General features: G+C 44.4%; 1 protein-coding gene across 2 annotated transcripts in view; it reads left to right on the top strand.

The window, feature by feature from the left end:
- LOC115143097 (retinoic acid receptor gamma-A-like) overlaps window positions 1-13,636 on the top strand; it is a 68,955-nt gene that overhangs the window by 47,932 nt on the left and 7,387 nt on the right. For both annotated transcript variants that reach the window (XM_029683171.2, XM_029683172.2), the window contains 2 exons: window positions 12,616-12,764; window positions 13,109-13,250. In XM_029683171.2, the coding sequence (XP_029539031.1) occupies window positions 12,616-12,764; window positions 13,109-13,250 (291 nt within the window). The remainder of the gene's footprint in view (window positions 1-12,615; window positions 12,765-13,108; window positions 13,251-13,636) is intronic.

Below are 13,636 nucleotides of genomic sequence, written 5' to 3'. Positions count from 1 at the left end.
TAGAGTTATTGAAAAGCAGTTACTGTAGTATGAGGAGCAGCCAGGCAGCACTGTAGTGCCTCACCTGTTGTAATGAATAGTCTTTACCATCTAGTCTTGTTCTAGCTTGTCTCGGACTCTGTAATTCCCCTCTTCATTGTGTCATAACAGTCTTTCCCATCCATGGCCACAACACATTGACTTCAATGGTTGGATGTTTGGAAACAATTGAAACGTGTGTGTGTGTGTGTGTGTGTAGGTCTATGTGTGTTTTTGTCTCAGTGTTGTTGTTCATCAAGGTGGGATTAGGAAGGCATGGCTGTTTGAAGCATAGTGTTGGTCATCTGACAAGAAAGTGTTGTGCGGAAAGTAGGGGTAGTTGGTGAGCAGGGGAGATGAGGGGAGGCCAAATGTTGACTCCGTTTCATAAAAAAAAAGGGGTGAAATAAAAAGGTAGCTTTATGAGGTGTTGTAAAGAAGAAAGGCTGCTTTGTATGCAATGTGAGGTGAATGTGAGGGGCAATCCTGATTTAACAACCGTCCCTAAAAAATATCCCCCCCCTCACACAGAGAAACCCTGCCTTCCTGTCCATCTCTGTTAGGAGAAAAACATATGGGAGTAAATATATTGCATAAAACACTGCAGTTGTATTGGACATATACAGAAGCCAGTACAGATGTAGGATCTTCATTTGAGCCAATCTGCTACAGTAGGAAAATAACCCTGCAGCAACAGGAAATATGAAGTATTATGTGGATTTTAATTAATGTATATTAATAATTAAGTCTGAAATTTCAAGTCTGACATTTCAAAATGGAAATGACAAACTTCAGAAGCCTTTTTTAAACCTCAAATACACTACAAGTTGTACATTTCCTAAAAGTTCCCTGCAACAGGGTGATCAAATTAAGATCCAACATCTGTAGGTGAACTTGCAGCATTACTCTCCACATTATCTGTGTGTATGTGTGTGTGTTTGCCGTATAGTCCATGGCTGTGTGTCGTTCTAGTAAGGGTGTGATAATTCCTCTCGGATTGTGTGTGTGCATGCATGAGCTGGTGTGTGCTCATGTGTTTGTGCGTGTGACCCCCTCTTGCCTGTGCGTTTGGTGTTGCTGTTTTTATGGAGCCATCTCCTGGACGGTAGACTGGTTTTATCACAGGCTTTCCTTTCAAAGAAACTGCCAATGACAGGAAGGGCTCCTCCTCCCAACAGAGCAGGAAGGCAGAGGGGGGAGAGAGGGAGGGAGGGATATGGGACAGGCCAGGGAGGGGGAAGGGAGGTGAGAGAGGATTGGGGGTGTAGGTATTGAACTTAAGACAGCTGACGAAAGGAAGTGCCATTGCTCCACATTTTAGACTGAAATCCCTTCGACCCCCTCCGCGCTAACGCATCCACGCACTCATCATATCCTCTCCTGGGGTTCAGGCCTATTTGGAGCTCCTGAGTGGCGCAGCGGTCTAAGGCACTGCATCTCAGTGCAAGAGGCATCACTACAGTCCCTGGTTCAAATCCAAGCTATATCACATCTGGCTGTGATTGGGAGTCCCATAGGATGGTGCACACTTGGCTCAGCGTTGTCGGGGTTAGGCCTGGGTAGGCCGTCATTGTTCTTAAATGACTTGCCTGGTTAAATTTTTTTAATCCTTATTGGTTATCTGTAAACATAGGTCTATCTGTTATAGAGAATTAGTCTGTTCAACACCAGTGTACAGCTACAACTCTAGAATGATCCATTAAATCACACATTTGCCCACATCATGCTCATTTCAAAGAGTGAATGGTCATGGTGGAGCATATGGGTTTGAAGACACACAAGGGGATTGTTTTCCTGTTTGTTGGTATATACAGGATGGGATGAGTTAACGTAGTCTCCATTTTCTCCCTCAGATCAGGCTTAAGGTGGTGTTCTTGTGTGTTGTTCCCACATACTGTATGTGTTGTTCCCCTATTTCACACTGAAAGTCACACTGAATGTGACACTGAAAACCGACACACACATTCCAACATGTTCATAAGCTGAAACCAGGCTACACTCACACACATTCACACGCACACACATTCCACAGCAGACTCCAGAACATTTTGTGAGGCGAGAAGTTATGTAAAAGGAAATTTGCAAACCAAATGAGTCTTTGGAGACCTGATTGCGCCATACTGTAGATTGGAGCACGTCCAATTTAAAACTGAACGCCTACAGTCATGTACCGAGATTCCATTATGTTGGCACAACTGAAGTTTGTGCAGAATCTCATCTCTATAAAATGCCATCTCAAAATCAATCATTAGAACTAGAAAAGGCCATGTGACCTGGCCAGGAAAAAAATGCTATTACGTTATTGCCAGGTATCACTAGGACATGGAGTTTTTCCTTGTCAGATACCTGGGTCAGGAACACTACTTATGGGTCCTAAGTGGCGCAGCGGTCTAAGGTGTCACTACAAAGACTGGTTCGATCCCGGGCTGTATCACAACCGGCTGTGATCGGGAGTCCCATAGGGCGCCGCACAATATGCCCAGCGTCGTCCGGGTAAGCCGTCATTGTAAAACAAGGATTTGTTCTTAACTGTCTTGCCCAGTAAATAAAATATAACTTTTTAAAATATACAAGGGAAGATAAACGTAGACAAAATCACAGGATACTCCCATAGTAACATCCCATGGAGAAGGTCTGTCAAGCCCACCAGGATGGCTGAAGCCCATCAGGATGGCTGAAGCCCACCCCTGAGACATCTGAACTGCCCCTTAGGCAATGCGCCCCACTCTGTCGCCCACAGCGAATGAAAGGAGCCCTTCATCACAGCACACATTCAACACGCTACACTGTGCGTGTGTGGGTGTGTGCCTGATATGAAAATGCATTTCTCACCGCTAGGATCCATGTGACATATATGACAAATGGGTGAAAAGTTTGCATAAGGTCTTGACTAAAGCTTCTTCACGGTCCGGCTGTTGTAGCAAGCAAACTGTACTAACGTAGGCTATAGCCTACACGGACAAAAAAAAGAATCATTGTGTAACTGACAAGCTTGTATCTACATTGAGGTTCATTCAGACATCTAATAGGTCTCAAAAGTCAAGAAAACTCTGTAATTAGGTGAAACATGTATGTCAGCCTCAAGCCCCAGCTGTAATAGCGAGCATAGGTAGAGGGAGTTAAGACAGACAGACCTAGGATGCATGGTTGAAAGACAGACAGAGAGAAAGAGGGGGATAGATGGGGGAGTGTGTGAAGGCCAACCGATGGTAGAAAGTGGTGCATGTATAAGTGACAATGAGGGACTATGAAGACTCACTCCCTCCCCTGCATAAAGAAGCCATGCAAAGACAAGAGGGAATTAGGAGTAAAATTATACGGAATTGTGATGGCTCTGCTGTACCTGCCCCTCCCCACCCACACCCACCATCAACCCACCTCATAGCCTAGGCTGACACACGGCACTCAGGATGGGGATTGTCATGCTAATTGAGTCCCAGGCTTCTGGGGGCTGATAAGGAAGGCCTCAAGTTTCACGGGAGCTTTTGTTTTCTAAACAGTGATGTGTCGAGCTGAGACACACTGAAGGAGAAGCAGAGAGAGAGAAAGAGGGAGCAAGAGAGAGAGAAAGACAATTAGACCCAACCAAATCATGAGAAAACAAAAAGAGATAATTACTTGACACATTAGAAGGAATTAACAAAAAAACAGAGAAAACTAGAATGCTATTTAGCCCCAAACAGAGAGTAAACAGTGTCAGAATACCTAACCACTGTGACTGACCCGAACTAACGGAATACTTTGCCTATGTTCAGACTCAGTGAGCATTTCCTTGCTCTCAAGAAAAGATAGGTTATGTGCACACAAAATGAAGTGGAAACTGAGCTGCACTTCCTAACCTCCTGCCAAATGTATGACCATATTAGAGATACATATTTCCCTCAGATTACACAGATCCACAAATAATTCGAAAAGAAATCAAATTTTGATGAACTCCCATGTCTATTGGGTGAAATACCATAGTGTGCCATCACATCAGCAAGATTTGTGACCTGTTGCCACAAGAAAAGGGCAACCAGTGAAGAACAAACACCATTGTAAATACAGCCCATATTTATGTGTATTTATTTTCCCTTTTGTACTTTAACTATTTGCACATCGTTAAAACACTGTATATAGACATAATATGACATTTGAAATGTCTTTATTATTTTGGAACTTCTGTGAGTGCAATGTTCACTGTTAAAGTTTTTTATTGTTTATTGTTTATTTCACTTTTGTTTATTATCTACTTCACTTGCTTTGGCAATGTTAACATATGTTTCCCATGCCAATAAAGCCCTTGAATTGAATTGAAAGAGGGGGAGTGCGAGAGAGACGTGTAGAGCTGAGGAGACACACTGAAGGAGAAGCAGAGAGAAAGAAAGAGGGAGCGAGAGAGAGTGAAAGGAAGAGGGAGAGAAAAAATGTGAACGCAATAGAGCGAGAGATAGAGAGAGAGCAAACTGCAGCTAACTTAAGCACCAGGGTAGACACCACTTTTGCACAAAGTGAAAAGGTGGGAGAAGGAAGGTAGAGGGATAAACAAGGATGGAGAGAGGGAGGTGGGAGAGAGAGAGGGATAAAGTGAGATGGAAGGAGTTGTGAGGGGTGGAGCTGGTCTAAATGCTTGTCCAGGGGTAGTCCTATGGATGCTGATTGATGTAGTGACACTGCTGTGAGGTAAGCCCTGGGCGAAGAAAGAGACAGAAGGAGAGAGAGAGGGGTGTTTTTTCAGGCTGAGGCTCAGAGGCTGGGCTCAGTTCAGGATGATGACAGATCCAGGCCCCCTCTCTCTCGGTCTCTTCCAGCCAGGTGGAGCTGGGATTGTCCCAATCTATTTCTCTGTGTTCTCCTGTTTTCCCTCACTCCTTCTGTGCCCTTTCCCTTTTCTCTGTCTCCCTCTCTCCCTTTATCTTGTGTCCTGTTGTCTTCTCCCCCTTTTCTGTCTCTCTCTCTCTCCACCTCTCCCCCCTCGCGTCAGACATTGTCAGTCACTACCTCTCCCCTGGCGCCACATGCAGCTCCTCTGTTTCAATAGGAGCTTTTTTTCTGGGTCTTTCTTTCATTGTGGTGTTACTACATAAACAGAAAACAGCACTACGGTTACAGTGTCCCTCACTCAGCACCAACCCACTCCCACCTCCACTACCTGTCTCTACTGACAGCATGCGTGTCCCAAAAGGTACCCTATTCCCTATATAGTACTCTAATTCCCTATATAGTACTCTAATTCCCTATATAGTGCTCTAATTCCCTACTATATAGTGCTCCAATTCCCTATATAGTACTCTAATTCCCTATATAGTACTCTAATTCCCTATATAGTATGTACAGTATGTTATTTTCGAACAAGTTACATTTTCCAACAACAGTTTGAATTAAGGTGTGTTCTGCCTCCTCATTAATTCACATAGAAGTTGCCCATTTCAGCATTGCGGACAATTCATGTTTGAGGCTTTACTGAGCCGGACAAACTTCTCTCTCCGAGGAGAGCCCATGTACTTCACTAATGTTTGCGCAGATCAAGTCTGCAGACAGTCGCGCAGTCTGGCACGAAATAGAACATTTTCTGGCTGCCGCTTGCATTGCCTTCCGTTTTGTTTTCCTTAAAAATAATAACATTGGACATGTGTGCGTTCCTATGAAAGTAAGTTCCTTATTTTCTGAATATAGTGATGTTGTTTCTACTGTAGGCGTATACAGTATGTATGCACAGTTGAAGTCAGAAGTTTACATACACCTTAGCCAAATATATTTAAACTCAGTTTTTGACAATTCATGACATTTAATCCTAGTAAAAATGCCATGCCTTAGGGTCAGTTAGGATCACCACTTTATTTTTAAAAAATGTGAAAATGTCAGAATACATTCCAATTTGTAAGTCGCTCTGGATAAGAGCGTCTGCTAAATGACTTAAATGTAAATGTAAATGTATTCTATACCATCTACTGCATCTTGCCTATGCCGCATGGCCATCGCTTATTCATATATTTATATGTACATATTCTTATTCATCACTTTACATTTGTGTGTATAAGGTAGTCGTTGTGAATTAGTTCGATTACTTGTTAGATATTACTGCACTGTCGGTACTAGAAGCATAAGCATTTCGCTACACTCACAATAACATCTGCTAACCATGTATATGTGACCAATACAATTTGTTTTGATTTGATATGTCAAATAGGAGTGGCAATATCGTTCGCTATTATCCTGGTAGTGGTGGAAGTAGACTGTTAGGCTATTGGTAGCTAGTACTAATGTTAGTGATGGTAGTAGACTGTTAGGCTGTTGGTAGCTAGTACTAATGTTAGTGATGGTAGTAGACTGTTAGGCTATTGGTAGCTAGTACTAATGTTAGTGATGGTAGTAGACTGTTAGGCTATTGGTAGCTAGTACTAATGTTAGTGATGGTAGTAGACTGTTACGCTGTTGATAGCTGGTACTAAAATGTTCAGCTAAAATGGTGCCGGAGCAGACGTTTTACGAGCCCCCAAATGATTGTGTTTTGTTTTGTTTATCTGCATTGTTTGCAAGTTATTTTTTTTACTATTTTTGTACATAATGTTGCTGCTACCATCTCTTATGACCGAACATAACTTCTAGACATCAGGACTGCGATTACTCACCACGGATTAGCAGAATTATTTTAGAATTATTTTTCTTCTTTCATGACTCTGAAGAGCCCGAGGCGGAGGATATATGGCTCCCTCGGGAACAGGCCCCGATCCCGGTGATCTACGTGAAGAGGAGGCGGAGAAAGAGAGGCCGGAGGGCGGGCTACCTTCTAAGTAGTAGGAGGCGATCGAATAAACGACCACTCCCCTCAATTCTGCTCACGAACTTGCAATCTTGGACAATAAAATGGACGAGTTATTGGGAAGATTAAACTACCAACAAGACATTCAAAACTGTAACATCTTGTGCTTCACGGAGTCGTGGCTGAACAACGTCAATATTAACATACAGCTGACTGGTTATACGATATACCGGCAGCATAGAACAGCGGCGTCTGACAAGACAAGGGACGGCTGTCTATGTATTTTTGTAATCAACAGCTGGTGCGCGATATCTAAGGAAGTCTCGAGTCATTGCTCGCCTGAGGTAGAGTTTCTCATGATAAGCTGCAGACCACATTACCTACCGAGAGAGTTTACATACCACCACAGTCAGAGGCTGGCACCAAGATAGAATTGAATGAGCTGTATTCCACCATTAGCAAACAAGAAAACACTCACCCAGAGGCGGCGCTCCTAGTAGCCGGGGACTTGCAGGGAAACTTAAATCAGTTTCACCGAATTTCTATCAACATGTTAAATGTGCAACCAGAGGGAAAAGTCCTCTGGACCACACAGAGATGTATAGAAATCTATCCCTTGCCCTCCATCTGGCAAATCTGACCATAATTCTATCCTCCTGATTCCTGCTTACAAACCAAATCAAATCAAATGTATTTATATAGCCCTTCGTACATCAGCTGATATCTCAAAGTGCTGTACAGAAACCCAGCCTAAAACCCCAAACAGCAAGCAATGCAGGTGCAGAAGCACGGTGGCTAGGAAAAACTCCCTAGAAAGTCCAAAACCTAGGAAGAAACCTAGAGAGGAACCAGGCTATGTGGGGTGGCCAGTCCTCTTCTGGCTGTGCCGGGTGGAGATTATAACAGAACATGGCCAAGATGTTCAAATGTTCATAAATGACCAGCATGGTCGAATAATAATAAGGCAGAACAGTTGAAACTGGAGCAGCAGCATGGTCAGGTGGACTGGGGACAGCAAGGAGTCATCATGTCAGGTAGTCCTGGGGCATGGTCCTAGGGCTCAGGTCAGTTGAAACTGGAGCAAACAAAAATTAAAGCAGGAAGCACCAGTGTTAGATCAATAAAAAAGTGGTCAGATGAAGCAGATGCTAAGCTACGGGACTGTTTTGCTAGCACAGACTGGAATATGTTCCGGGATTCCTCCAATGTCAAGGAGTAAACCACTTCTGTCATTGGCTTCATCAATAAGTGCATTGATGATGTCATCCCCACAGTGACTGTACGTAAATACACCACCCATTAACCATGGATTACAGGCAGCAGCCGCATTTAGCTTAAAGCTAGAGCTGCCGCTTTCAAGGAGCGGGACTCTAACCCAGAAGCTTACAAGAAATCCCGCTATGCCCTCCAACGAACCATCAAACAGGCAAAGCATCAATACAGGACTAAGATTGAACCGTACCACACCGGCTCTGACGCTCTTCGGATGTGGCAGGGCTTGCAAACCATTACAGACTACAAAGGGAAGCACAGCCGAGAGCTGCCCAGTGACACGAGCATACCGGACGAGCGAAACTACTTCTATGCTCGCTTCGAGGCAAATAACACTGAAACATGCACGAGAGCACCAGCTGTACCGGAAGACTGTGTGATCATGCTCTCCGCAGCCGATGTGAGTAAGACCTTTAAGACATGTACTCCGAGCATGCACTGAACAACTGGCAAGTGTCTTCACTGACATTTTCAACATCTGCCTGTCTGAGTCTGTAATACCAACATGTTTCAAGCAAACCACCATAGTCCCTGTGCCCAAGAACACTAAGGGAACCTTCCGAAATGACTACCGACCCGTAGCACTCACGTCTGTAGCCATGAAGTGCTTTGAAAGGTTGGTCATGACTCACATCATCACCATCATCCCAGAAACCCTAGACCCACTCCAATTTGCATACCGCCCCAACAGATCCACAGATGATGCAGTTTCTATTGCATTCCACACTGCCCTTTCCCACCTGGACAGAAGTAACGCATGTGAGAATGCTATTTATTGACTACAGCGCAGCGTTCAACACCATAGTGCCCTCAAAGCTCATCAATAAGCTAAGGACCCTGGTACTAAACACCTCCCTCTGCTACTGGATCCTGGACTTCCTGACGGGCTACCCCCAGGTGGTAAGGGTAGGTAACAACACATCCGACACGCTGATCCTCAACACAGGAGCCCCTCAGGGGTGCGTGCTCATTCCCCTCCTGTACTCCCTGTTCACTCATGACTGCATGGCCAGGCACGACTCCAATACCATCATTAAATTTGCCGATGACACAACAGTGGTAGGCATGATCACCGACAACAATGAGGCAGCCTATAGGGAGGAGGTCAGAGACCTGGCCGTGTGATGCCAGGACAACAACCTCTCCCTCAATGTGATCAAGACAAAGGAGATTATTGTGGACTACATGAAAAAGAGGACCAAGCGCGCCCCATTCTCATCGACGGGGCTGCAGTGGAGCAGGTTGAGAGCTTCAAGTTCCTTGGTGTCCACATCACTAACAAACTCACGTGGTCCAAGCACACTATGACAGTCATGAAGTGGGTACAACAAAACCTACTCCCCCTCATGAGACTGAAACGATTTGGTATGGGTCCTCAGATCCTCAAAAGGTTCTACAGCTGCACCATCGAGAGCATCCTGACTGGTTGCATCACTGCCTGGTATGGCAACTGCTCGGCCTCCGACTGCAAGGCACTACAGAGGGTAGAGCGAACAGCCCAGTACATCACTGGGGCCAAGCTTCCTGCCATCCAGGACCTATATACCAGGTGGTGTCAGAGGAAGGCCCTGAAAATTGTCAAAGACTCCAGCCACCCTAGTCATAGACTGTGCTCTCTGCTACCACATGGCAAGCAATACAGGAGTGCCAAGTCTAGGTCCAAGAGGCTTCTAAACAGCTTCCACCCCAAGCTATAAGACTCCTGAACATCTAGTCAAATGGCTACCCAGACTATTCACATTGCACCCCCACCTTCCCCTCTCCACACCACTGCCACTCTCTGTTTTCATCTATGCATAGTCACAAAAATGAACTCTACCTACATGTAGTACATACTGCTTCAACTAACCGGTGCCCCCACACATTGACCCTGTACCGGCACCCTCCTGTATATATTGTTATTTTACTGATCCTCTTTAATTACTTGTTACTTTTATCTCTTATTCTTATCCGTATTTTTTGAAACTGCACTGTCGGTTAGAGGCTCGTAAGTAAGCATTGTAAGGTCTACACCTGTTGTATTCGGCGCATGTGACAAAAAAATAGGATTTGATTTACTAATGGTAGTAGTGGTAATAGACTGTTACACTATTTGTAGCTAGTACTAATAGTAGTGGTGGTAATAGACTGTTACACTATTTGTAGCTATTACTAATGGTAGTGGTGGTAATAGACTGTTACACTATTTGTAGCTTGTACTAATGGTAGTGGTGGTAATAGACTGTTACACTATTTGTAGCTAGTACTAATGGTAGTGGTGGTAATAGACTGTTACACTATTTGTAGCTAGTACTAATGGTAGTGGTGGTAATAGACTGTTACACTATTTGTAGCTATTACTAATGGTAGTGGTGGTAGTAGACTGTTAGGCTATTGGTAGCTAATACTAATGGTAGTGGTGGTAATAGACTGTTACACTATTTGTAGCTATTACTAATGGTAGTGGTGGTAATAGACTGTTAGGCCATTGGTAGCTGGTACTTATGGTAGTGGTGGTAGTAGACTGTTAGGCCATTGGTAGCTAATACTAATGGTGGTGGTCTTACAAAACATCTCATCAGTCAAGGTCAATGCTAAAGGGTCAGAGTTTTATTCCACCTCTCTAGCCACTGGTAGCACTCTGTCCTCCAACTCGTGTCTTTCTCTTTCTCCCCCTGTATTTCTCTCTTCATTTGTCCCGCTCTTCTTTTATGACATTTTTCCTTTATGCCCTTTTCTACTATTTTTGAAGTCTCGCCTCTCTTGTTAAATGCAGGCCCTAGTGTGAGAGAGAGGGGGCTGGAGGGGGGTAGAGGTCCACATTTGGGCCAGAACTGTTCTATCCATTGAAGATGGCAGCTAGGAGGGGGGCTGTGCATGGCTTTTGGATTTTCAACCCCTCCATTTTTGTTTTTTTTGTCTTTTTTTTTACGGGGAAGGGATGCGAGGGTCCAGCTGGTGGTGTGAATGGCTGTCCAAGGTGACTGGATCCCAATAAAGAGGCGGTTGGCCTGGCCGGGGGCCTCCTTCCCAGCCCAGACACAGCCTTTATAGGCCAGCTTACGAGCCTGGTCCTCTATTAAACCCTGGCCAGCCTGCGCAGAGGAATTTAGGGCCAGGAAACAAGAGAAAAACAGGGGGGTTTGGGAATGGGCATGTGGAGGTGAAGTTGGGGTGACTGAAGGTGAAAGTTGAAAGGCATGTTAGAGGGGATTGTTTAGGGGGCTTGGTCAGTGAATGTAGCTAAATGTATGTGTATATGTGCTTTTGACCATTTATAAATTCATGTGTGTGTGTCTATGCAAATGTCTGATCTTTGTTGTGTGTGTGAAGTCAGGAAAAACACAGTGCATTTGTAGTTATGTTGAGTAGCTAGATGGTGCATATACCTGAAATGGTCAGTGATGAAAAAGAGAAGGACTGCACTCTTAGAATTAAGGTGAATACAAAATAAAGACGATTTCCCTTTTAGATATGGACCAAGGTTTCACTCATCTGGGCTTCATCCATGTCGTGTTGTCTCTGTGTTCAAATGTTTGTCTCTCTTGTCTCTGTGTGTGTGTGTGTGTGTGTGTGTGTGTGTGTGTGTTTGACGTTGTTTATTTTGAGGGTTTTCATTGGCAGCAGTTGAATGACTGCTTGTGAGTCAGCAAATGGTGTTATATTGTGTGCCATTTTCCCCCTGCGAGACAGAAGGGAGGGACAGAGGGAGACAGCAGTCTCATAAACACCTTCAGTCTGTTTGTTCAAATGTGGCTAGAGGTATACAAGCATGTCGGGTTGGACAGGCATTCCAATTAAAACACACACACACACACACACACACACACACACACACACACACACACACACACACACACACACACACACACACACCATTCAGCTGTCAGTTAGTCAGACAGTCAGAGGTATGCTCCACCCCCCAGAAGTGGAGACAGCAATCAAATCTCATCTGCCAATCAGCATTTTATCAGCATAGCCATCTGGCCATCAGCTAATTGTGTCTCTTTTCCCTCTTTCGATCTCTCTCTTTCTCTATCTCTCCAATGTCAATCAGCGCTGAACCAACCAACCCCCCCATCTCTTAAAATGTTTGCCTTTGAGCTGCCCTCCTGGGTAGAGCTGAAAGGTTGGGCTAGAGGGGGGTTGGGCTTGTTTGTTGACAAGTCTGCCTTTATCAGTTACTCCATATTTATATATCACCTTAACTTATTTAGGGAGCAACACTGTGGGTCCCATTGAACCCCAGTCGTGTACTGTACTTGTAATGTGCCTTCAAAGATGTTTTGCATTAATTGCATTAATCATCTGACATGCAGTTTACCTATTAACTGCAATACGGAAATGTGCAGTAAGTTAAAGTCTGTCTTTATTGAAAGTCTGTCTCTCTCTCTCTCTCTCTCTCTCTCTCTCTCTCTCTCTCTCTCCAATTACATTCAAAGTGCTTTATCTCTCTCTCTCTCTCTCCAATTACATTCAAAGTGCTTTATTGGCATGGGAAACATATGTTTACATTGCCAAAGCAAGTGAAATAGATAATAACCAAAAGTGAAATAAACAATCTCTTTCTTTCTCTCTCTCTAACTTTCCCTCTATCTGAGCAGCAGTAGAGACCCAGAGCACCAGCTCTGAGGAGATGGTGCCCAGTTCACCCTCTCCGCCCCCTCCTCCCCGCATCTACAAGCCTTGCTTCGTGTGCCAGGACAAGTCCTCTGGATACCACTATGGGGTCAGCTCATGTGAGGGCTGCAAGGTGAGACACACAAAAGAGACTCAGTCAATATGTACAGACAGGATGTGTAAACCCAAGCAAATACATGATATATACAGAACATGCATACCCAAACAAACAAGCCATGAACAGTCAGACAGGGGTACACAGACAGTCTACCATAATTGTTTTCATGCAGTTCATCACTATTCTGACTTTAGAGGATGAAAAGATGCCTGTGCTGCCCTCTGGTGGAATATTTATCTAAGGACAAATGCATGGGCTCAAATCCCCTCCTGTGGCTATGGAGTGAGAGATCTATGCACCCGGAAACAATGGTTTAATGGCTGATTTCTCTCATCTCTGTATCTCTGTATCTCTCTCAGGGATTCTTCCGGCGCAGTATTCAGAAGAACATGGTGTATACTTGCCACCGAGACAAGAACTGTCAGATCAACAAGGTGACCCGTAACCGCTGTCAGTACTGCCGGCTGCAGAAGTGCTTTGAGGTCGGCATGTCCAAAGAAGGTGAGTGCCAGGGCCTCAGAAAGATTACATTACAACCAGTTTTGCCCATAACTTCTGGGTATGCTGTGCTCAAGTGTAAAGGTGGGATCAGAGATGGTTTGAATACAGAGAGCGTGTGAGAGTGATTGTGTGGCAAAGAGTGTTTTGGAAAGGGATCTCAGTACAGTTCATGTCTGTACCGGGGTAGCACTGAAATCACAATATGGCCGCTCTATAAGTGGACATCCTGAGAGGAAGGAAGGAGAGAAGCATGAGGGATGTGTTGCTCTATTAGATGACAACAACTACCACCAATCTATCACTTTCCCTTTCACTCATCTTTTCTCCCTCCTTCGTTTTAATTTAATTTAGTGGGTTCTTTTTTTTGTCCTAGGTCACATATGTTC

The sequence above is a fragment of the Oncorhynchus nerka genome, linkage group LG15 (assembly GCF_034236695.1).
Source record: "Oncorhynchus nerka isolate Pitt River linkage group LG15, Oner_Uvic_2.0, whole genome shotgun sequence".
In the NCBI taxonomy this organism is placed as follows: Eukaryota; Metazoa; Chordata; class Actinopteri; order Salmoniformes; family Salmonidae; genus Oncorhynchus; species Oncorhynchus nerka.
The sequence above is the reverse complement of the archived record's forward strand: the minus strand, read 5'-3'. Positions and strand labels throughout refer to the sequence as shown.